This window comes from Mustelus asterias, chromosome 21 (genome assembly GCF_964213995.1).
Source record: "Mustelus asterias chromosome 21, sMusAst1.hap1.1, whole genome shotgun sequence".
Lineage (NCBI taxonomy): Eukaryota > Metazoa > Chordata > Chondrichthyes > Carcharhiniformes > Triakidae > Mustelus > Mustelus asterias.
Genome location: NC_135821.1, coordinates 16,175,390 through 16,201,086, shown reverse-complemented (window position 1 = coordinate 16,201,086; position 25,697 = coordinate 16,175,390). Strand labels below are relative to the sequence as shown.

The following is a 25,697-nucleotide window of genomic DNA, read 5'->3' as shown; positions in this document are numbered from 1 at the left end:
GTAAATATGTGGGGTTATGGGAATAGGGTGGGATTGAAGGTGGTGCAGACTCAATGGGCTGAATGGCCTCCATCTGCACTGCAGGGATTCTACGAGTTTACAACCTGCATTGAGGTCGAGTATTCTTTCTCCCTCGGGTGCTTATCTTCCATTCGCGCATCTGTGCGATTTCCCTCAGCTGTGCTGAGCTCCGCTCTCCCGGGAGAGAGCTTTCTCCTGAATTCTTCATTGGATGGATTAGTGACTATCCCTGGGTGGCACAGTGGTTAGCACTGCTGCCTCACAGCGCCAGGGACCTGGGTTCGATTCCGGGCTTGGGTCACTGTCTGTGCAGAGTCTGCATGCTCTTCCCGTGTCTGGGTGGGTTTCCTCCGGGTGCTCCGGTTTCCTCCCACAGTCTGAAAGACGTGTTGGTTAGGGTGCATTGGCCGTGCTAAATTCTCCCTCAGTGTACCCGAACAGGCGCCGGAGTGTGGCGACTAGGGGATTTTCACAGTAACTTTATTGCAGTGTTAATGTAAGCCTACTTGTGAGACTAATAATGAATAAATAGTTCCCATGCTCAGGTTCATGAGCCTTGGGCAGCAGTGGAACTGGCGAATCTTGGATGGTGACAATGGCTGCTTATCAGTGGGAGGGGTTCTCTCGAAGCAGACCTGTGCTTCATGTAAGGAAGGCAGTCGGAAACCAGCTCACTTATTCACTGCCCTAGTTATATTCCTTATTAAAACTGTCAAGAGGAGGCGCTCCTGAGTACATTTCAGAGATGAAAGGGCAAGACTGCGAGACGCAGGGAGATGAGGAGACGGCCTGACCTTAGGCAGACGTTTTCCACTCAGAGGATGGTGGAAGTCTGGAACTCACTCCTGAAGGGATTTAAGTTTCAAGTTTATTTATTTATTAGTCACAAGTAAGCTTACATTAACACTGCAATGAAGTTACTGTGAAATTCCCCTAGTCACCACACTCTGGCGCCTGTTCGGGTAACACTGAGGGAGAATTTAGCACGGCCAATGCACCCTAACCCGCACGTCTTTCAGACTGTGGGAGGAAACTGGAGCACCCGGAGGAAACCCACGCAGACATGGGGAGAATGTGCAGACTCCGCACAGACATTGACCCAAGCCAGGAATTGAACCCGGGTCCCTGGCGCTGTGAGGCAGCAGTGCTAACCACTGGGCCGCCCTTGCTGGCTGAGTCAGCAAATCTGGTAACATTTCAGAAGTATTGAAAACGGGCGGCACGGTAGCACGGTGGTTAGCACTGCTGCTTCACAGCTCCAGGGACCTGGGTTCGATTCCCGGCTTGGGTCACTGTCTGTGTGGAGTTTGCACATTCTCCTCGTGTCTGCGTGGGTTTCCTCCGGGTGCTCCGGTTTCCTCCCACAGTCCAAAGATGTGCGGGTTAGGTTGATTAGCCATTCTAAAAATTGCCCCTTAGTTACCTGAGTTGCCTAGATTAAAGGGATTAGCGGGTAAATATGTAGGGATATGGGGGTAGGGCCTGGGTGGGATTGTGGTCGGTGCAGACTCGATGGGCCGAATGGCCTCTTTCTGCACTGTAGGGTTTCTATGATTCTATTTAGATATTCGCTGCTGTAACCTCCAGGGCTATGGGCCAAGCTCTGCAAAATAGGGTTAGCGTGGTCAGATCTTTGTTGACTGGCCTGGACACGAAGGGCTGAATGGCCTCCTTCTGCGCTGTAGTCATCTAGGAATCTACACCAGGCCCTTAAGTTTTGGTCTCCCTATTTAATGGAAGCTTGTGTCTACCCCATGATTCCTTTTTAAATTTTAAAGGCCTCCACTGGGCCATCTCTTGGGCTTTATTTGTGGAGAACAGATTCCCCCCCCATCTCCAGTCATTCTTGATAGGCATAACATCTCACTTCTTGTATCATTCTCTCGCTGACTCAATTAACCAGCTGTAAGAGGAAAAGTGTCAAAAGTACTTTGCGAGTTATTTTCGAGGTAATGGCCTGTCATAGCTGGGAGTGTGTTTCACAATGTTACTCAGAGCTATTTAAAACAGGGAAGTGAGAAGGCGCTGTCCTGGAATAGAGAGAGAGGACGGACATTCTGCTCACAGTCACCATCACTTTGTGCTCACAATGTGCAGCAGTAGAGCACTAGCTCAGCCCATAGCAGCCAAATTTGCCTGGTGTTTGCTTCAGAATTCAGCAAAGCATGGGACATCACAACTTATAACAGCAGTCCAAAGATGTGCGGGTTAGGTTGATTGGCCAGGTTAAAAATTGCCCGAGATGCGTAGGTTAGTGCGATTAGCGGGTAAATATGTGGGGGTAGGGCCTGGGTGGGATTGTGGTCGGTGCAGACTCGATGGGCCGAATGGCCTCCTTCTGCACTGTAGGGTTTCTATGATTCTATAAAGAGCAGCTCCAATTCTTCAGGGAGTGACTCATTCAACAGTCACGCCCCACATGGTTCTTGTTTAATTTAAGTTGGAACATCTGATGCTGAGTCAGACGTTTTATAATAAGGTGCCTCAGAGAGGTTTCCCGATCCAGCCTGGGTTCCGGCAGTCATGTGAGAGAGGGAGTGGGGGGGGGTGGGTGGAGGGAAGGCGCATCCCGGACTCTGGGATAATCACCACGAATCACTTGGTACTGACAGCACTATAGTAGAGTGGTCCGAGAACAAAAGTCTGAGGAACTGGGGTTCACCGATCTGGGATTATCGGAGTAGGATGGTTCATAATCTGGGAACGTGCTGGAAATCAGAAGCATTGATTTGATTTGATTTATTATTGTCACGTGACAATACAGTGAAAAGTGTTGTTTCTTGTGCACTATACAGACAAAGCATACCATTCATAGAGAAGGAAAGGAGAGAGTGCAGAATGTAGTGTTACAGTCATAGCTAGGGTGTAGAGAAAGATCAACTTAATGCGAGGTAGGTCCATTCAAAAGTCTGACAGCAGCAGGGAAGAAGCTGTTCTTGAGTCAGTTGGCACGTGACCTCAGACTTTTGTATCTTTATATATATAAATGATTTGGAGGAAGATGTAACTGGTGTGATCAGTAAGTTTGCGGACGACACGAAGATTGCTGGAGTTGCGGATAGTGATGAACATTGTCAGAGAATACAGCAGGATATAGATAGGCTGGAACATTGGGCAGAGAAATGGCAGATGGAATTTAATCCAGATAAATGCGAAGTGATGCATTTCGCTAGATCTAATGTAAGGGGGAAGCTATACAATAAATGGCAGAACCATCAGGAGTATAGACACACAGAGGGACCTGGGTGTACAAGTCCACAGATCCTTAAAGGTGGCAGCACAGGTGGAGAGGGTGGTGAAGAAGGCATATGGCATGCTTGCCTTTATTGGACGGGGCATAGAATATAAAAGTTGGCATATGATGTTGCAGCTGGATAGAACGATGGTTAGGCCACATTTGGAATACTGCGTCCAGTTCTGGTCGCCACACTACCAGAAGGACGTGGAGGCTTTGGAGAGAGTACAGAGAAGGTTTACCAGGATGTTGCCTGGTATGGAGGGTCTTAGCTATGAGGAGAGATTGGGTAAACTGGGGTTGTTCTCCCTGGAAAGATGGAGGATGAGGGGCGACCTAATAGAGGTGTATAAAATTATGAAGGGCATAGATAGGGTGAACAGTGGGAAGCTTTTTCCCAGGTTGGAGTTGACGAACACAAGGGGTCACAGGTTCAAGGTGAGGGGGGCAAGGTTCAACACAGATGTCAGGAGGACATATTTTACACAGAGGGTGGTGGGGGCCTGGAATGCACTGCCAAGCAAGGTGATTGAGGCAGACACGCTGGGATCATTTAAGATTTATCTAGATAGCCACATGAACAGACTGGGAATAGAGGGATACAAACGAATGGTCTAGTTGGGCACATGAGCGGCGCAGGCTTGGAGGGCCAAAGAGCCTGTTCCTGTGCTGTATTGTTCTTTGTAAAAGTCTGACAGCAGCAGGGAAGAGGCTGTTCTTGAGTCGGTTGGTACGTGACCTCAGACTTTTGTATCTTTTTCCCGACAGAAGAATGTGGGAGAGAGAATGTCTGGGGTGCGTAGGGTCCTTAATTATGCTGGCTGCTTTGCCGAGGCAGCGGGAAGTGTAGACAGAGTCAATGGATGGGAGGCTGGTTTGCGTGATGGATTGGGCTACATTCACGATCTTTTGTAGTTTCTTGTGTTTGCATTGGGAATGCAGTCTAACAACCAGCGAGTATAGAGGAGGCAGTCTGGGTTTGGTAGGTGGAGGGGGTGACAGTCATGAGATTAGAATCATAGAATCTCTACAGTGCAGAAGACGCCATTTGGCCCATTGAGTCTGCACCGACTCTCTGACAGAATATCTTACCCCGGCCTTCTCCCCGTATCCCCACACATTTCCCACAGCTAATCCACCTAACCTAATCCTGGGACACTAAGGGGCAATTTAGCATATCCAATCCACCTAACCTGCACATCTTTGGACTGTGGGAGGAAACCCACGCAGACACGGGGAGAATGTGCAGACTCCACACAGACAGTGGCCAGAATTGAACGCAGGCACTGCGAGGCAGCAGTGCTAACCACTGTGCCATTGTTCTGCTGCACTGTGCAAGCTTTGGGATGGATCATAACCTGCAGGATTTGGAGGTTACTGGGACCTGACAGCAGTGGGCAGGCAGAGTCACACAACCCTGGGGAGGAGGGGATACCCAAGGACAATGGGATTCAGATTTCCTTCATCCCTATCAGCCTTTACTCCAACCATGGCTTGGTATCATCTCCCTTGCTTCTGAGTAGGAGGATCCTGACTCCAGTGACCCTGAGCACAAAACCCAGGCTTATGCTCACAGCGCAGTACGTGCGTGAGTGCTGCGCTGTCAGAGGTGCTGTCCTTTGAATGAGCTGTCCAACCTAAACCCTATCTGTCCTCGCAGGTAGGCATAAAATATCCCATGGACCTATTTGGAGAACAGAAGAATGATCATATAATCGTAGAATCCTACAGAGCAGAAGGAGGCCATTCGCCCCTTCGAGTCTGCACCGACCACCCAGGCCCCATCCCATCACCCCATGCATTCACCCTCGCTAGTCCCCTTGACACTAAGGGGCAATTTAGCATGGCCAATCCACCTAACCCGCACATCTTTGGACTGAGAGGGGAAACCGGAGCACCGGGAGGAAACCCTCGCAGACACGGGGAGAACATGCAAACTCCACACGGACAGTGACCCGAGGCTGGAATTGAGTCCAGGTCCCTGGCGCTGTGAGACAGCAGTGCTAATCACTGTGCCGCCCAGTGATTGGCCAATATTTCTCGTTCAACAAAAAGGCAGATTATCTGGTTATCACATTGCTAATTGTGGGATCTTGCTGTGTACACATTGGCTTCCTACACTACAATAGTGACCAACCTTCAAGAGTACTGAATTGGCTGTAAATAGCTTTTGGATGTCCTGGTTTTCCCCACAACATTCAACATAGATCGCAAATCTTTTAATGTTGGTGCATCAACAAACACTGGAAGTTCTTATGACAAATACTCCCATAGACAGTGTCAATGTTCAACACGCACATAAAAGCTGTGACAACAGGAGTGTTTGTCGACAGGAAATGCATCCACAAGCAATATTTTTAACATTTCCTTAGATGTAACCTTGTTGCATACCAGGCTAAGCTGAAACAATGCACCCGGATCAACAAGATTTTACAATGTTATATACACGGGAGACAGCAAAGGACTGTTTACAGGAAGATCGTCAAAAGTAATAGGGGAACTCCACGACTGAAGCTGATAACTATCTGCACTAGTCCCCAACTTGGTTGGGAATGGAAACAGAAGGTGGTGGGGTAGGGCGACATAGTGGCACAGTGGGTTAACACTGCTGCCTCACAGCACCAGGGACCCGGGTTCGATTCCCGGTTTGGGTCACCGTCTGTGCGGAGTCTGCACGTTCTCCCCGTGTCTGCGTGGGTTTCCTCCGGGTGCTCTGGTTTCCTCCCACAGTCCGAAAGACGTGCTGGTTAGGGTGCATTGGCCGTGCTAAATTCTCCCTCAGTGTACCCGAACAGGTGCCGGAGTGTGGTGACTAGGGGATTTTCACAGTAACTTCATTGCAGTTGTGACACGAATAAATAAACTTTATCTCATCAATGCCCTGTACTATTACAGCAAGACTGTACTCTAATCCCCTTGTAATAAAGGCCAATATACCATTTGCTTTCCCAACTGCACTTGCACAATAACGTTGAATTCCTTGTACAAACACATCCAAACTTCCCAACATTTCCAAGATTCATGCCTTTTAAAAGATATTCTGCTCTACTGCTCTTAACGACCAAAGTGAATAAACCTTATTTTCCCCACAACATACTCTATCCGACATCTAGCTGCCCACTCACTCCTGTTTATATCTCTTTGGAATTTCTCTGTGTCTTGCTTGCAACTTACATTTCCACCTCATTTTGTGAAGGGAAGTTGTTAACAGGAACAAAACAAAGTTTATTTTGGGAAGGCATTGTTTCGTCAAGGAAAGCCAGAATGATCTGTCAGAGGCAAATCATGTCTGACTAACTTGTTTGAATTCCTTGAGTTAACAGAAAGAGAAGGCTGATCAAAGTAGTGCAGTAGATGCGCTATCTCTGGACTTTTGGGAGGAATTCAACAAAGGGCGGCACGGTGGTTAGCACTGTTGCCTCTCAGCGCCAGGGACCCGGGATCGATTCCCGGCTTGGATCACTGTCTGTGCGGAGTTTGCACGTTCTCCCCGTGTCTGCGTGGGTTTACTCCGGGTGCTCCAGTTTCCTCCCACACGCCAAAGATTAACGGCTTAGGTTGATTGTCTATGCTAAATTGTCTATTAGTGTCAAGGGATTAGCAGGGTAAATACGTGGGGTTACGGGGAATAGGGTCTGGGTGGGATTGTCAGGATGTGGAGATGCCGGCGTTGGACTGGGGTGAACACAGCAAGAAGCCTCACAACACCAGGTTAAAGTCCAACAGGTTTATTCGGTAGCAAATACCATTATGGTATTTGCTACCGAATAAACCTGTTGGACTTTAACCTGGTGTTGTGAGACTTCTTACTGGGATTGTCAGCGCAGACTTGATGGGCCTCTTTCTGCACTGTAGGGATTCTCTAATTCCATTTTATGCTTCTAAGTGTCAACACAGACTTATTATAGAGTCATAGAAGTTTACAGCATGGAAACAGGCCCTTCGGCCCAACTTGTCCCAACTTTTTTTAAAACCCCTAAGCTAATCCCAATTGCCCGCATTTGGCCCATATCCCCCTATGCCCATCGTACCCACGTAACTATCTAAATGCTTTTTCAAAGACAAAATTGTACCCGCCTCTACTACTACCTCTGGCAGCTTGTTCCAGACACTCACCACCCTGTGTGTGAAAAAATTGCCCCTCTGGACACTTTTGTATCTCTCCCCTCTCACCTTAAACCTATGCCCTCCAGTTTTAAACTCCCCTACCTTTGGGAAAAGATATTGACTATCTAGCTGATCTGTGCCCCTCATTATTTTATAGAACTCTACAAGATCACCCCTCAGCCTTATACGCTCCAGAGAAAAAAGTCCCAGTCTATCCAGCCTCTCCTTATAACTCAATCCATCAAGTCCCGGTAGCATCCTAGTAAATCTTTTCTGCACTCTTTCTAGTTTAATAATATCCTTTCCATAATAGGGTGACCAGAATTGCACACAGTATTCCAAGTGTGGCCTCACCAATGTCTTGTACAACTTCAACAAGACATTCCAACTCCTGTATTCAATGTTCTGACCGATGAAACCAAGCATGCTGAATGCCTTCTTCACCACTCTGTCCACCTGTGACTCCACTTTCAAGGGGCTATGAACATGGACCCCTAGATCTCTTTGTTCTGTAACTCTCCCCAACGCCCTACCATTAACTGAGTAAGTCCTGCCCTGGTTCAATCTACCAAAATGCATCACCCCGCACTTGTCTAAACTAAACTCCATCTGCCATTCATCAACCCACTGGCCCAATTGATCAAGATCCCGTTGCAATTGGAAATAACTTTCTTCACTGTCCACTATGCCACCAATCTTGGTGTCATCTGCAAACTTACTAACCATGCCTCCTATATTCTCACCCAAATCATTAATATAAATGACAAATAACAGTGGACCCAGCACTGATCCCTGAGGCGCACCACTGGTCACAGGCCTCCAGTTTGAAAAACAACTCTCTACAACCACCCTCTGGCTCCTGTCAAGAAGCCAATTTTGTATCCATTTAGATACCTCACCCTGGATCCCGTGAGATTTAACCTTATGCAACAACCTGCCATGCGGTACCTTGTCAAAGGCCTTGCTAAAGTCCATGTAGACAGCATCAACTGCACTGCCCTCATCTTGGTTACCCCTTCAAAAAACACAATCAAATTTGTGAGACATGATTTTCCACTCACAAAGCCATTCTGACTGTCCCTAATCAATCCTTGCGTCTCTAAATGCCTGTAGATCCTGGCTCTCAAAATACCTTCCAACAACTTACCCACCACAGATGTGAGGCTCACTGGCCTGTAGTTCCCAGGCTTTTCCCTGCAGCCCTTTTTTAAACAAAGGCACAACATTTGCCACTCTCCAATCTTCAGGCACCTCACCCGTGACTATCGATGATTCAAATATCTCGGCAAGAGGACCCGCAATTTCCTTCCTAGGCCTCCCACAATGTCCTGGGATACACTTCATCAGGTCCCGGGGATTTATCTACCTTGATGCGCTTTAAGACTTCCAGCGCCTCCTTCTCTGTAATACGTACTCCTCAAGACATCACTATTTATTCCCCCAAGTTCCCTAACAGGCATGCTTTTCTCAACAGTAAATACTGATGAGAAATATTCATTTCGGATCTCACCCATCTCTTGTGGATCTGCACATAGATGACCTTGTTGATCCTTAAGAAGCCCTACTCTCTCCCTTGTTACTCTTTTGCCCTTTATGTATTTGTAGAAGCTCTTTGGATTCTCCTTTGCCTTATCTGCCAAAACAAGCTCTTATTAAGAGGGAAGCGCTGCAATCAAGGGGAAAATGGAGTGCAGACCTTTCAGGTTCAAATCCTCCTGATTTCTAAGGTCTTCAATGCTCTCCAGGGCCATGCCCCATCCATGTGATTCCTTTCAGCCCTGCAACTCCAACCTTGAATTGTGCAGCATCTAATGCACCTTCTCTCTTTGTTGCACTGCTGGCTGTCGTGGCCTTTGGTAACCAGGCCCTAAACTCAGAAATTCCCATCCTCAAACCCTTCCAAATCCCCCTCTTCCTTTAAAACCTTCCTTATGATCCATTTCTCTTACCGAGGCTTGGCGCGAGTCTGTGACGAGCTTACTCTTTAGCTTGGTATCCATTCTTTTGCTCACTCTGACATGCATTGGGACATTTTCTTACATTAGAGGTACCGTACCAATAAAACTGGCAATTACTGGAGAGGCATCACATACCATTTAACAGCACACCGCTCTCCGGCTTCTGCGCTGATGTTTCGCTGGTCCCACCACCAAAGCTGATTCGTGTTCGAGGTACTGGGCGTGGCGTCGTCGCAGAGTCGACCGTCTTCCTTGGGACAGGAACCGGAGGAGTCTTCAGCTTCTCGTCGGGGATTTCTTTGTTCCCCGAAGTCAGGTTTGTGTCTGGGCTTTCGCCAGTGACCCTGGCGGGACTGCCCGAGGTGTTGCCGCTTGCTGTATTCTCGGTGGCGATGCCCATCTCCGTGCGCGCTGCTTGCTGCTGCTGGCTCGGAGAAACCTGCAGGTCAGACTGCGACCCTGGCAATGACTGCTCGCCCTTCCCACGCTCCGACTGTTCTTTGGGATCACAGGAACCTGCTGATCTTAGTGTCTCCTCTGCTGGATGAGGATCCACAACTGGCTTTGATGTATCCTCGGAGTCAGAGCTGTGCGGAAGCTCCGGTTGTCTTGCTGTCGTGCCAGTGGTGGAGTGACTGTTTCCAACGGGAACCGAGAAGGCTGCAGAAAGCCGCTTGACTGAGAGGGAAAGACCCTCTTGGGCGTTTGACTGCTTGCCACGTTCCTCTTCATTGATCTCTGTCTCTAACGATGGGCTGCCTTTAGAATCTTCCGATCTTTCTGGGGGTCCCAGGGAACGGCGTAGTGAAGGAAAGAAGCCAGAGCCGTGGTGCGACTGCGGGGAAGGAATGGACAGAGGACGCTGCAGTTGGCTGGCCATTCGCCCTCGATGGTGAGTGCAGACAAAGGTGCCCAAATGTGCGCCAGGTTTGTAGGCTCCGGGGAGCAGAGTGCTGGAACACTCTTTACATCTGAGCGGGGAGAGAAAACGAGTATGATTAAACCAGCAGGGCAAATCACCCACCAGCCTGCGATCAAGAAAGGACGCAACACGTCTGGAATAAAGTATAATTCATTCTTCTAAAGCAAATAAGTGTAGAAAGCCCCTCCCGCAACCCTAAACTCACTAAAGATAACATCTCTTTAAAACCGCCACTCTCAAACTGGTAGAGGCTGTAAATTCATGGAATAGAATCATGCAGTCCCTACAGTGTATAGAAGGAGGCCATTCTGCCCATCAAGCCTGCACCGACAGCAATCCTACCCAGGCCCTACACCCCCGTAACTCCACGTATTTACCCAACGCGGAGTGGAGAGAGAATGGGGATGTGGCACTGATCTCATTGTCAATCGACCACATCCCACGTTTCAGGATGGAACCGGAGTGTGGTGACTCTTTGCAAGCTCTGTATGGTATGATTTGTTTGGATAGCACGCAACACAATGCTTTTCACTGTATCGCTGTACTTGTGACAATAATAAATTAGATCAAATCACTAATACCCCTGAAATTAAGGGGCAATTTAGCATGGCCAATCTGGGGTGACACGGTGGCACAGTGGTTAGCTCTGCTGCCTCACAGCACCAGGGACCCGGATTCAATTCCCAGCTTGGGTCACTGTCTGCGCAGAGTCTGCACATTCTCCCCGTGTCTGCGTGGGTTCCCTCCGGGTGCTCCGGTTTCCTCCCATAGTCCAAAAGACGTGCTGGTTAGGGTGCACTGGCCATGCTAAATTCTCCCTCAGTGTACCCGAACAGGCGCTGGAATGTGACGACTAGGGGATTTTCACAGTAACTTCCTTGCTGTGTTAATGTAAGCCCTTCTTGTGACACTAAAAATAAACTTTAAACTTTAAAAAAACTTTTTAAAAAAACTAACCTGTACATCTTTGGACACTAAGGGGCAATTTAGCGTGGCCAATCTACCTAACCCGCACATCTTTTGGAATGTGGGAGGAAACTGGAGCACCCGGAGGAAACCCACACAGACTTGGGGAGAACGTGCAGATTCCGCACAGACAGTGACCCAAGGCCAGAATCGAACCCGGGTCCCTGGCGCTGTGAGGTAGCAGTGCTAACCACTGGGCCGCCATGCTACCTGTTCCTTTTATTGCCAAGCTTATCGATTTATTTTTTCAATCAAAGAGGAATGTTTAGGTTTTTCATGTAATTTTTTTTTCATTTGTTCTATGGGATGTGAGAATCACTGGCAAGACGAATGTTTGTTGTCCATTCCTAATTGCGATTGAGAAGTTTTGGAACCGTGGCCAAAATTAGGTCAAACCAACTCTAGTGAGAACACATTGCTTAGAGATCAAGGTTCCTGGTTTGACACCAGATGCCAGACTGACCTGGGTTTAATTCACTCCCTCCAGGACCCCTCCAAGAGCAGAGAGGTTGTTTCGACCTATTAGACCGAAGCTACATCCCTCACGTTTGAGCAGATGTGAGGCCATCGAGGCGGGGTTAAAGGGAAAATCCTCCACTGCTGGGAATCACACTAAAGGAAGGTGGCTGTGGCTGTCGGAGCCAGTTACCACAGCTCCAGGACCTCACTGCAGGGGTTCCTCAGGGACATATTTAAGTCCAGCCACCTTCAGCTGCTTCCATCATCAGATCAGGTGTGGAGTTGTTAATTGAGAATTTTAGTGTTCAGCTCCAATTATAATTCCCCTGATAATGAAGCAAGCCATGCCAGTCTACAGCAAAATGTAATTAATACCCAGACTTGTGCTGACATTTATGTGAAATAATAGCCTGTTGAGGGAACAGAAAGCCCAGTCAATTCACCAAAGATCCTTCGACAGCACCTTCCAAACCCACAACCACTTCCATCTGGAAGGACAAGGGCAGCAGATACAGGGGAACAACACCACCTGCAAGTTTCCCTCCAACTCACTCACCATCCTGACTTGGAAAAACATCGGCTGTTCCTTCGCAGTCGCTGGGTCAAAATCTTGGAATTCCCTCCCTAATGGCATTGTGGGTCAACCCTCAGAACATGGACTGCAGCGATTCAAGAAGGCAGCTCACCACCACCTTCTCAAGGGCGACTAGGGATGGGCAATAAATGCTGGCCCAGCCAGCGACGCCCATGTCCCATGACTGAATATTAAAAAAAAGTCACCTCAACATCAAGCCACATACCATCAACATCTAGCAGATCATCACTGTTCAGAAGCTTCACACAGCGAACCATACCAATACCATGGCTGCAAGAGTAGGGCAATAGGATCCTCCATAATGAGTGGCTCACCTCATGTCTCTCCACAAGGCTCAAGCCATGACTCTGATTGAATAATGTCCACTTATTGCTTATGGGTGGAACTGGTGCAATATTCAAGAAACTTGACACCATCCTAAACAGAAGCGTTTAATTGGTGCCTGTTACTATCTCTCTCCTCCCTACCTCTAGAGCAGTGTGTACAATCTACAAGACAAAGGTTACCAACAGCATCGCAATCGACAAGGCAAGAGCAACAACGGCGAGAGCCATTAGCTCCAAGTCACACACCATCCTGATTTGGCCATATATATATAACCATTTCTCATTATTGCTGGGTGACTAGGATATTAAGGATTTCCCTCCTTAATGCGGGGAGGTGATGGCCTAGTGATATTATTGCTAGATTATTAATCCAGAAACTTAGCTAATGCTCTGGGGACCCGGGTTCGAATCCCGCCACGGCAGCTGGTGGAATTTAAATTCAATTTAAAAAATCTGGAATTAAGAATTGACAGATGACCATGAAACCACTGTCAGAAAAACCCATCTGGTTCACTAATGCCCTTTGGGGAAGGAAATCTGTCGTCCTTACCCGGTCTGGCCTACATGTGACTCCAGAGCCACAGCAATGTGGTTGACTCTCAACTGCCTTCGGGCAACTAGGGATGGGCAGTAAATGCTGGCCCAGCCAGTGACGCCCATGTCCCACGAATGAATGAAAAAACATCATGAAACATCATCACATGGATTGCAGTGGTTGAAGACATCCATCTTCATAGGGTAACTATGACTTAGCAGAAAATGTGGTTGTGTCAGTAGCACTGTATCCTCAGAACTAATTAAAAAGAATTACAAAATATGGCTAACGCATAGTGTGCAAGTGAGATTGATATCCTATTAACTTTCTTCATTACGATTACTGGTGTGGTTGCTGAACCAGGTGTGTCAATGCAGGAAGCCACTAACCGGCCTTGATTTGAAAGCATTACACAGGCCTAAGTAAGTGACTCTTACTGTCAGGCGCTCTGTAAATTAATATAGAGATCTGTGGCGAAGCAGCATGGAGTCGGAACCTTCACATTACCTAAAGCAGTTGCGATGATAAAGTCTGCCATCCACCAAGTATCTCTGCACCAAGTGAACGTGCTTGCTGCAGATTGCACATTTGCTGCTGAGTGTGTTCCTGCAGGGCCTCTCTGCAGTTTCCTCTGAAGAATCGTTCTGGTGGATAAAGGACATGGAGGTTAGGAATGACACACCGTCACTACTAAACACTTCAGAGTCTGGGTGAAACAGTGTGACAGCCGCCCCTTTATCAGGTGAATTATATCAGTGCACAGCACAGAAACTGACCATTCAGCCCAACTGGTCCACATGCTTGAAGTGAGCCCCCTCCACCCCTCTTCATCTCGCCCTGTCAACATATTTTTCTATGCCTTTCCTGTGTTTATGATGTGGAGATGCCGGTGTTGGACTGGGGTAAACACAGAAAGAGCTTTAGCAACACCAGGTTAAAGTCCAACAGGTTTATTCGGTAGCAAATGCCATTAGCTTTCGGAGCGCTGCTCCTTCGTCAGATGGAGTGGATATCTGCAGATACAGATCTGACGAAGGAGCAGTGCTCCGAAAGCTAATGGCATTTGCTACCAAATAACCTTTTGGACTTTAACCTGGTGTTGTTAAAACTCTTACTGTGTTTTCCTGTGTTTATCCAGCTGCATCTCTGTGACTCTTCTCAACCACTCCCTTTATTAAAAAAAAGGGGTGAAGGTGGAGGAGAAAGATACTGGTCTAATGTTATTGAACTCAGTGTTGTGTCCCGAGGGCTGTAACGTGCTTAATCGGCAGCTGTGTTGCTGCTCCTTCAGTTTACATTGGTCTTCTCTGGGGCACTGCAGCAGTAAGAAGTTTAACAACACCAGGTTAAAGTCCAACAGGTTTATTTGGTAGCAAATGCCACAAGCTTTTGCCGGCATCTCCACATCAGCAGGCCAAGGGCAGACATGTGGGCATTCTAATCATTCTCTGGATAACTAAGTTTCTCCTTCATGATTAGGTGACTACCTAATATTTATTCCCTTCCAAATAATAACCTCTTGACATCCACCCTTCAAGCTCTTTTATCTTATTAAATATCTCTCTCATTCACCCCTCTTGGCCTTCTCTTTTCTAAAGAACCCTGGCTTGATCAATATTCCATAATAATAACCCCTCAGTTCTGATGTTGATACCCTGTTTATAATACAGAGCAAGTGGCACAGTGGGAATCAACTGTACAGCAACAAGAAGGTTGACCGCTTTGTGGAACACCTTTGCTCAGCCTCCAAGCATGACCTCAACCTTCCGGTCGCTGCCATTTTAACTCAGCACCTTGTGCTCGTGCCCACATGTCCCGTCCTTGGCCTGCTGCAATGCTCTAGTGAAGCCCAACTCAAACAGGAGGAGCAACAACTCATCTTCCGATTGGGCACGTTACAACCCTCAGGGCTCAACACTGAGTTCAACAACTTTAGACTGTGACCTTCCTCCTTCGTCTTAAACCCCTTTTTTGTTAATATCCCATACATTTAGTGCAGTCAACACAACCCCCATCCTCTGCCCGAACCCAGGCTATCTGTCTTTTGTTCAAGTTTGCCACATCTTGTTGCAACCTCTCTCAGCTACAGTTTAATATCCAACACATTTTCCCTCTAATTCTGATGGAGAGTCAAACAGACTGGAAACAGACCTGCCGAGTTTCTCCAGCGTCCTCTGTTCTTGTTTCAGATGTGGAGATGCCGGCGTTGGACTGGGGTAAACACAGTAAGAAGTTTAACAACACCAGGTTAAAGTCCAACAGGTTTATTAGTAGCAAAAGCCACACAAGCTTTCGGAGCCCCAAGCCCCTTCTTCAGGTGAGTGAAGAATTCACATAATTCCCACTCACCTGAAGAAGGGGCTTGGAGCTCCGAAAGCTTGTGTGGCTTTTGCTACCAAATAAACCTGTTGGACTTTAACCTGGTGTTGTTAAACTTCTTACTTGTTTCAGATTCCAGCGTCTGCAGTATTTTGCTTATTTTAATGCATTTTATAATTTTGGGAATTCCTATCGGTTAAGTTTCACAGAAGCAGCTGTGAAATTGCTTCCGAGGGTTTTTTAAAGTTTAAGTTTATTTATTAGTGTCACAAGCAGGCTTGCATTAACACTGCAATGAAGTTACGGTGAAAATCTCCGAGTTGGCCCACTCCGGCGCCTGTTCGGGGACACGGAGGGAGAATTTAGCACGGCCGATGTACATCGTTCGTAGGAAACCGGACCACACGGAGGAAACCCACACAGACACGGGGAGAATGTGCAGACTCCGCACAGACAGTGACCCAAGCTGGGAATCGAACCCGGATCCCTGGCGTTGTGAGGCAGCAGCGCTAACCGCTGTGCCACCGTGCCGTTTGATTTGGGAGTCGAGAACTCGTATGCTGAGCCTCAGGCCAATTCTTCAGCTCACCTGAACTAATCATTTCGCTCCACATTGCAGTGGGACCTCACTGACCATTTTCCCCCACCATCCGAGCACCTAGCTAGCGGAGCAGACTGCTTCCCTTTTGTAGAACCCAGCTCATCTTTCATCCCAATGCATGAAGGAGGAATGAAAATCAGATGAGTTCAAAACAGGCCTGCAACAAACCCCGCCCTGCGCTCTTACCCCCTAATGCTAGATTACTGCCCAGGTTGTTAAAGACAAACACTACCACATGTTCAAGCCATAGCCTCAGCTGAAGAATTCTGATGAGAAACATGCCAAGAATTTCATGAACAATTAATGTGAGACCTGCAACAGATGAATGTACTTAAAAAAATATTATCTCAGCCTCCATGCTATTTTTTGCACATTTATAACCCAATCTAAACAACACAACAGGTAATCTCTGCAGTAGTGAGGGTGCTGGAGAGAGCAGATAGGGACACTTGTTCCTCCTTGTAAAAGGATCGAGAACGAGAGGGCCACAGATTTAAAGTGATTTGCAAAAGGGGCAAATGCGATGCGAGAGAAACCTTTTCCACACAGCGAGTGGTTGGGGTCTGGAATGTTCAGCCTGGAAGTGCAGGTTCAATCACGTGGCTCCAGACCCACAGTAATGTGGCTGACTCTTAACTGCCTTCTCAAGCGGCCTGGCAAACCACTCAGTTGAAGGGCAATTAGGGATCATACAATCATAGAATCCCTATAGTGCAGAAGGAGGCCATTTGGCCCATCGAGTCTGCACCGACCACAATCCCACCCAGGCCCCATCCCCATAACCCCATGCATTTATCCTAGCTAATCCCCCTGACACCAAGGGGCAATTTAGCATGACCAATCCACCTAACCCTCATATCTTTGGAGTGTGGGAGGAAACAGGAGCACCCGGAGGAAACCCACACAGACACTGGGAGAATGTGCAGACTCCACACAGACAGTGACCCAAGGCCGGGAATCGAACCCGGGTCCCTGGCGCTGTGAGGCAGCAGTGCTAACCACTGCAGCAGCCCCATGGGCAATAAATGCTGGCCCAGCCAACGACACCCACTTCCCGTGAATGAATTTTTTAAAACTGCAATTTGCTTGTTAATTCAGGGCTTTAGAATATAGGACAGTACCCAAGATCATACAGCAATATTTCTGTTATCCGGCACTCCATCAACCTGAAAACTGTATTAACTGGAATTCTGTCGCTGGGTTTGGAAATGTCAAACCCAGCCACAGAATGGTTACTATCTGCGGCCAGTCCTCGCTCCAGTCTCAGCCTCGCACTGTTCAGTAGCACCATCCCCCCCTCAGTGTCGCTCGCTCAATTTGTATTCTCCAACACCTATTCCAAAACCCCCATACTCATACAATCACCCCGGAGCCTTCTGATTACACGAAAACGGAAAACTCACCTCACACCTTAGTTCACTGGGGACCCGGGTTTGAATCCCCACAGCACTTGGTGGAATTCGAATTCAATAATAAAAAATTCTGGAATTAAGAATCTGGCATTGACCATGAAGTGGAGATGCCGGCGTTGGACTGGGGTAAACACAGTAAGAAGTTTAACAACACCAGGTTGAAGTCCAACAGGTTTATTTGGTAGCAAAAGCCACACAAGCCTTCATGACACATGACGGCGCAGAGTCGCTGAGCAGAAACTGACAGCCAAGTTCCGCACACATGAGGACGGCCTCAACCGGGATATTGGGTTCATGTCACACTATTTGTAATCCCCACAGCTTGCCTGGATCTGCAGAGTCTCACTGTCTGGAGACAATACACATCTCTTTAGCCTGTCTTGATGCTCTCTCCACTCACATTGTTTATATCTTAAAGACTTGATTAGCTGTAAGTATTCGCATTCCAACCATTATTCATGTAAATTGAGTCTTTTTATGCCCTGTTTGTGAACAGAATTCCCACTCACCTGAAGAAGGGGCTTGGGGCTCCGAAAGCTTGTGTGGCTTTTGCTACCAAATAAACCTGTTGGACTTTAACCTGGTGTTGTTAAACTTCTTACTGTATTGACCATGAAACCATTGTCGGAAAAACCCATCTGGTTCACTAATGTCCTTTAGGGAAGGAAATCTGCTGTCCTTACCCTGTCTGGCCTACATGTGACTCCAGAGCCACAGCAATGGCCCAGCGAGTCACTCAGTTCAAGGGTGACTAGGGAGGACAATAACTGCTGGCCAACCAGCGATGTCCGTGTCCCACAGGTGAATAAAAAATAATTGATTAACCGGCGCCTCCCATTTCAGAGCATGCTGGATGACAGGTTTTCCTGTATTAAGTGTTTGCTTTGTTTGACTCTTGTATAGTACAAGTTCTTTTGCTTAAACTATGGGATTTTGTAGCTTCATTCTTCTGGTAAATTGGAGTTTTGGGATTTTTGTTAAAAAAAAGTTACTGGTCTTGCCCTAATCAGAACAACGGTCCGTGGTAACAACTCCAATCTCAGGGCTCTCCCGCTGTACCCTATCCCTCACCCTTCATCCCACTCACCCTAACCTATAATCGGCTCAGCATCCTCCAACAGCTCAAATTTATAATTCTCATCCTCCAGTTTAAATCCCTTCATGGCCTCAGCATTCCCTACCTCTGTGTTCTCAAACTCTGCCCACTTCCACCATTCTCAGGACTCTCTGCTCCTTCGGCTGGCACCTTCCGCATTTGAATTTGAATTTATTTAGTAGTGTCCCAAGTAGGCTGACATTAACACTGCAACAAAGTTACTGTGAAATTCCCCTGGTTGCCACACTTACTCGGGTACACTGAGGGAGAATTTAGCACGGCCAATGCGCCTAACCAGCACGTCTTTCAGACTGTGGGAGGAAACTGGAGCACCCGGAGGAAACCCACGCAGACACGGGGAGAACGTACAGACTCAGCGCAGACGGTGATCCAAGCTGGGAATTGAACCTGGGTCCCTGGCGCTGTGAGGCAGCAGTGCTAACCACTGTGCCACCGTTGTTCTCTACCATAGATAATCGTGTCTTCAGCCACCCAAGCCCAGAACTTTGGAATTCTCTACTCTGAACTCTTTGCCTCCACATTCTCTTCCTCCTTTAAGATCCTATGTTTCTATAAATTAGGCTATTGAGTTGAACGATCAGCCGTGATCGTAAGGAATGGCGGAGCAGGCTCGAAGGGCTGAATTGCCTCCTCCTGCTCCTATCTTCTGTTTCTATGTCTATGTTTCCCCCTTAAAATCCACCTTTTTTTTGCTCGCATCTCTCCCTTGACTCTGCATCCATTTTTTCAAACTTTTCTTTGAATGGAAGGTGCCACAGAAATATAAATTATTAACGTGATTACAAGGATAACCTCAATGATAGTTAATAAGGCTCCCGGAGTCAGGTTATCTGAGTGGTTGACGATCGCTAACACAGACTTACATTTGGTGAGAGGGCTTGCTTGCTCAGAGTGACTGCTTTCTTGATCGATGGTTCTGCTGGTGATATTTCAGCTGGTCTCTTCATGGAGGGAGTGACACCAGCTGCAGAGGAATAAGCAATGTTAGCCAGGAGCCTTCAAAATCCAAACTGACCAGTGAACAATGTCTCCAGTCTATCGACTAACTTTAATCCCTCATCCCCACAATCATTCTAGTAAAACTTTCACACCTCTCCAAAAGCTACAGAATAGGATAGAATCCCGACAGTGCAGAAGGAGGCCTTTCGACCCACTGAGCAGGCACTGACAACAATCCCACCCAGGCCCTCTCCCCATAACCCCATGTACTTACCTTGTTAATCCCCCTGACACTAAGGGGCAATTTAGCATGGCCAGTCAACCTAACCCGCACACGGTGGCACAGTGATTAGCACTGCTGGCTCTCAACGCCAGGGAACCAGGTCCAATTCCAGACTTGGGTGACTGTCTGTGCGGAGCCTGCACTTTCTCCCCGTGTCTGCGTGGGTTTCCTCCGGGCGTTCCGGTTTCCTCCCACGGTCCAAAGATGTGCGGGTTAGCTTGGTTGGCCATGCTAAATTTACCCTAGTGTCAGGGGGATTAGCAGTGTATATGTCTGGGGTTATGGAATAGGGTAAGAGTTTTAACAACACCAGGTTAAAGTCCAACAGGTTTATTTGGTAGCAAATGCCATTAGCTTTCGGGCAGAAAGAGGCCATTAGCGCTCCGAAAGCTAATGGCATTTGCTACCAAATAAACCTGTTGGACTTTAACCTGGTGTTGTTAAAACTCTTACTGTGTTTACCCCAGTCCAACGCCGGCATCTCCACATTATGGTATAGGGTCAGGGTGGGATGTGGTCGGTACAGACTCGATGGGCCAAATGGCCTCCTTCTGCACTGTAGGGATTCTATGATTCTTGGCGTGTGGGAGGAAACCCACGCAGACACGGGGAGCAGGTGCAAACTCCACACAGACAGTCACCCAAGGCCGGGATCGAACCCGGGTCCTTGGCGCTGTGAGGCAGCAGTGCTAACCTACTGTGCCGCCTTACGTACTAAAATAAATTTCAAACACCACAAAATAACATTCAATCTCAATAAAATATTCAAAAAGCTGAAGGCACCTTTCACACGATGACAGATTTGAAGGGAGGGGACTACTACTCAAGGACAGAGAGAGAACAATTAACAACACGCAGGTCAAGACGGCAAGTTGGTTGGATAGTTAATCCAGTCAGATGTGCATACCGAGTATGTGGGGCTTATTGAATTACCAGCACGCAATCTATACAAGCTTTGAAAATCAAAAGCACAAGTCTCCTTCTCCTCTCATGGGTTGGAAGCTAATTTAGAACAATTGAGAGGCACGTGTTTACTGCCTAGGCTCGCACAACGCAAGATCACAAATAGTCTCGGACAAGAAGGTCATCTGTCCATCATCATACCCCCTCAGTTCTCTTGGAGTGCGCAGGCAGTTTAAGTGTGTGGTTCCTTTCATTTTCTTTATGCAGCTGTAGCGGCACGGTAGCACAGTGGTTAGCACTGCTGCTTCACAGCTCCAGGGTCCCGGGTTCGATTCCCGGCTTGGGTCACTGTCTGTGTGGAGTTTGCACATTCTCCTCGTGTCTGCATGGGTTTCCTCCGGGTGCTCCGGTTTCCTCCCACAGTCCAAAGATGCGTGGGTTAGGTTGATTGGCCATGCTAAAAATTGCCCCTTTAGTGTCCTGGGATGCGTCGATTAGAGGGATTAGCGGGTAGGATATGGGGGTAGGGCCTGGGTGGGATTGTGGTCGGTGCAGACTCGATGGGCCGAATGGCCTCTTTCTGTACTGTAGGGTTTCTATGATTTCTAAAAGGGATCAATAAAGTAAATGGAGACCAAACGTTTCCCGTTGTGGGGCAATCTAGAGCAAGAGGTCACAGGTATAGGTTGAGAGGAGGTAGATTTAAAACTGAGATGAGGAGGAGCTACTTCTCGCAGAGGGTGGTGAATTTGTGGAACTCGCTGCCCCACAGCGCGGTGGAGTCTGAATCATTGAATGGTTTCAAGAAGGAGATAGATATATTTCCAATAAAAAGAGGGGAAGAGGGGATATGGGGAACAGGTGGGGAGGTGGATTTGAGACCAGGGAGAGATCAGCCATGATCTGATTGAATGGCAGAGTGGGTTCAAATTGGCTACTTCTGTTCCTAATTCCTATGTGTGCGTGACCTACAGGCCAGACAGCTTTGAGAAAGAAACACAGCCCACATCAGCAGATTGATTCCTGTGGTGGCCACTGTGACATAACTAGTGATCGAATTGCTCCTAGGAACTTGGCACACCGGCTACTTGGGTGAAAGTACTGGAAGGCAGGCAACACCTACAGATCTGGCGGGACTCGGTGTCTTTGAGAACAGAGAAAATTAGGAAATATCGACAGTGAAGGTCAGTATTAAAGTCTTGTCGATTCATAAGGCGGTGACGATACTGTGCCTGTGAGAAATATATTTACGTCATGTTTCTTGTGAAGGGTATGTTTAGAAGTCAGTTCTGCATATACGGTGCCGATTTGTCTGCACCAGGCAGCCCACATGCTGAGAATGCAGGAGAGTAATTGCTTTGAGGTAATGGGGTGTTTGTTTTAATCTGAGCTTTGCATTTTTTGTTTATTTTTGTTTTTTTCCCTGGGGTTTCAGAGTAGGATTTGATTAGGCTGATTAGAGGCAGGGTTATGTGAAGGGGAGGAGCTAAGCTTACAGAGAAAAGCAGGCAGTTTCTGCTTGGATCTGCAAGTAGCAAGAGGTGTCTTCCTTCCTCACTGGAGGCTGCTGTTTTGGAGTGGTCAAAAGACAGATGTTTCTCTCTCTCTTCAGAGGGTGTCCAAAGGCTTTAGGACTAGGGGTCTATGAGGAATATTGCTTAAGTTGGAACTAATAGAGATAGGTTAGTGGTTAAGAATTGTATCCTGTCATGTTTAAGTATTCCAACTGATAAAAGTTAAGCTAATTCATTTGTTATAGTTAAACCGTATTGTTAAATAAAGTTTGTTTTGATAAAAACTTCCTAGTGTTGTCTATAGAATCACACCTGGGGTGAAACACCTTATCCGTCCACTAATGCCAAAATCAAACAATAGTTGGGGTCTAGTCTAACTTCATAATATACCTTGGGGTTTCTGATCTGGACTCGAACAAAATGAAGAAAGAATGTGAAAAGCATTTATGAAGGAACATTCAGAAATACTTCCATTTCCCCTGTTTTGATCTCTCCAAAGAAATTGATAAATGGCGGCACGGTGACACAGTAGTGAGCACTGCTGCCTCATAGCGCCGGGGATCTGGGTTTGATTCCCGGCTTGGGTCACTGTCTGTGTGACGTTAGCACGTTCTCCCCGTGTTCTCTCTGGAGCGGAGGAGGCTGAGGGGAGACTTAATAGAGGTTTATAAAATGATGAAGGGGATAGATAGAGTGAACGTTCAAAGACTATTTCCTCGGGTGGATGGAGCTATTACAAGGGGGCATAACTATAGGGTTCATGGTGGGAGATACAGGAAGGATATCAGAGGTAGGTTCTTTACGCAGAGTGTGGTTGGGGTGTGGAATGGACTGCCTGCAGTGATAGTGGAGTCAGACACTTTAGGAACATTTAAGCGGTTATTGGATAGGCACATGGAGCACACCAGGATGATAGGGAGTGGGATAGCTTGATCTTGGTTTCAGATAAAGCTCGGCACAACATCGTGGGCCGAAGGGCCTGTTCTGTGCTGTACTGTTCTATGTTCTATGTGTCTGCGTCGGTTTCCTCCGGATTCTCTGGTTCCCTCCCACAGTCTGAAAGACGTGCTGGTTAGGGTGCACTGGCCGTGCTAAATTCTCCCTCAATGTGCCCGAACAGGCGCCAGAGTGTGGCGACTAGGGGATTTTCACAGTAACTTCATTGCAGTGTTAATGTAAGCCGACTTGTGACACTAATAAATAAACTTTTTAACTTTACTTTTAAATAGAGATTGATCACCATGAAATTGAGACCAAAGTTGATGCTGAATAACAATAACTGCTTCCCCTTTCTGTCAGCAGAATCAGGGGACTCCTTGGTCACTGCTACTTTGAGACTGTTAGCCCACTGGATCAAGCGAACGTGTGTTCACTCCCCTATCCTTTTGATGGCATTACATCTGTAAAAAGGAAACAGCAGCTGCCTGGAAAACCTCATGGACAAGCTGATGACAGAAAGAGTGTTACCAACATCAGCAGACAAAGCGGGAGGCAGGAACACATGCCAGCGCGGTTCAGGGTGACAACAATCTCACAGCAGCACGAGCTCACAGAATACGGAAGTGTTATTTGTGTCTGCTCAAAGCTTGCGAGGTGATTCAAGTCAGTTTTGGTTCCAGTTTCATTGCTGCTAACCTCTCATTTCCCAAAACCATTCCATCGCGACCCTCTACTTGATTTATTGCATCCTAAGTCAGCCGTGTAACTGAATCAGCCTTTTAATTTCAATAGACAATTGATAATCCTGACTGGTCTGTTTTAAGTTTATTTATTAGTGTCACAAGGCTTACAGTAACACTGCAATGAAGTTACTGTGAAAATCCCCAAGTCGCCACACTCCAGCGCCTGTTCGGGTACACTGAGGGAAAATTTAGCACGGCCAATGCACCCTAACCAGCAAACAAAAGAGAAAATGCTGGAAAATCTCAGCAGGTCTGGCAGCATCTGTAAGGGGAGAAAAGAGCTGACGTTTCGAGTCCAGGTGACCCTTTCTCAAAGCTGCACGTCTTTTGGACAGTAGGAGGAACCGGAGCACCCGGAGGAAACCCATGCAGACACGGGGAGAACGTGCAAACTCCACACAGTGACCCAAACCGGGAATCGAACCCAGGTCCCTGGCGCTGTGAGGCAGCAGTGCAGACGCCACACATTCACCCAAGCCGGGAATCGATCCTGGCGCTGTGAGGCAGCAGTGCTAACCACTGTGCCACCGTGGGTGCCCTTAAGCAATAACCAGTGGGTGTAATGCACTTGAAGGATTCTTTGCAATATGCGTCAATATTATTTCACTCTGGACTGAACTCACTGTCATCTACAACAAACTGTACCATTTAGGGTTTTCAATTAAGGGAAGTAGAAATGGAATCAGTGTCCCAAAGCAGGCACCAGTGACATTGCACGGCTGGCCCAACTCCGTACCGTGAGTCTGGTTGGTGAAGTAGTTATAGAGCTGAGATACGTATGTCAGAATGCTGAGACGGTCTGGAACACGCATTGCGACCATGTCTTCCGGGTCCAGGAGCGCCGGGATTCCCAGCTCCTGTTCAGCCACTTCAAATGCCTATGGAGACAAAGACACACATTAAAGAGATGCCAAGCTTTTTAAACATAAAAGATATTTGCAGGAGGAGGCCATTCAGCCCTTCGAGCCTGCTCCGCCATTCATTAAGGTCATGGCTGATCATCCAACTCAACAGCCTAATCTTGCTTTTTCCCCATAACCTTTGATCCCATTCACCCCAAGTGTTATAGCCCAATCCATCACGCAAACCAGCCTCCCATCCATTGACACTGTCTACACTTCCCGCTGCCTCGGCAAAGCAGCCAGCATAATTAAGGACCCCACACACCCCGGACATTCTCTCTTCCACCTCCTTCCTTCGGGAAAAGATACAAAAGTCTGAGGTCACGTACCGACCGACTCAAGAACAGCTTCTTCCCTGCTGCTGTCGGACTTTTGAATGGACCTACCTTGCATTAAGTTGATTATTCTCTACACCCTAGCTATGACTATAACACTACATTCTGCACTCTCTCCTTTCCTTCTCTATGAACGGTATGTTTTGTCTGTATAGCGTGCAAGAAACAATACATTTCACTATATGCTAATACATGTGACAATAATAAATCAAATCAAATCAAATATCTAGCCGCCTCTTGACTACATTCAATGTTTTGGCGTCAACTACTTCCTGTGGTAATGAATTCCACAGGCTCACCACTCTTTGGGTGAAGAAATGTCTCCTCACCTCCGTCCTAAATGGTCTACCCTGAATCCTCAGACTGTGACTCCTGGTTCTGGACTCCCCCCACCATCGGGAACATCCTCCCTCCGTCTACCCTGTCTAGACCTGTTGGAATTTTATAAGTCTCTATGATATCCCCCCTCACTGGAGGGAACAAACCCTCCAAACACTGGGTTGTCAAATGGTGCAGCAGGCTCGAGGGGCCAAATGGCCTACTCCTTATCCTAATTCATATGTTCA

The 25,697-nt window shown here is 47.5% G+C and overlaps 1 protein-coding gene across 3 annotated transcripts in view; it reads right to left on the bottom strand.

Moving 5' to 3' along the window:
- Positions 1 to 25,697, bottom strand: part of micall1a (MICAL-like 1a) — a 112,524-nt gene that overhangs the window by 41,424 nt on the left and 45,403 nt on the right. For all 3 annotated transcript variants that reach the window (XR_013500401.1, XM_078237550.1, XM_078237549.1), the window contains exons 3-6: positions 24,631 to 24,772; positions 19,437 to 19,537; positions 13,632 to 13,768; positions 9,457 to 10,292 (exon numbers count right to left, since the gene is read on the bottom strand). Coding sequence is in view for 2 of the 3 variants with exons in the window: in XM_078237550.1 (XP_078093676.1) it covers positions 9,457 to 10,292; positions 13,632 to 13,768; positions 19,437 to 19,537; positions 24,631 to 24,772 (1,216 nt within the window). In the remaining variant the exon portion in view is untranslated. The remainder of the gene's footprint in view (positions 1 to 9,456; positions 10,293 to 13,631; positions 13,769 to 19,436; positions 19,538 to 24,630; positions 24,773 to 25,697) is intronic.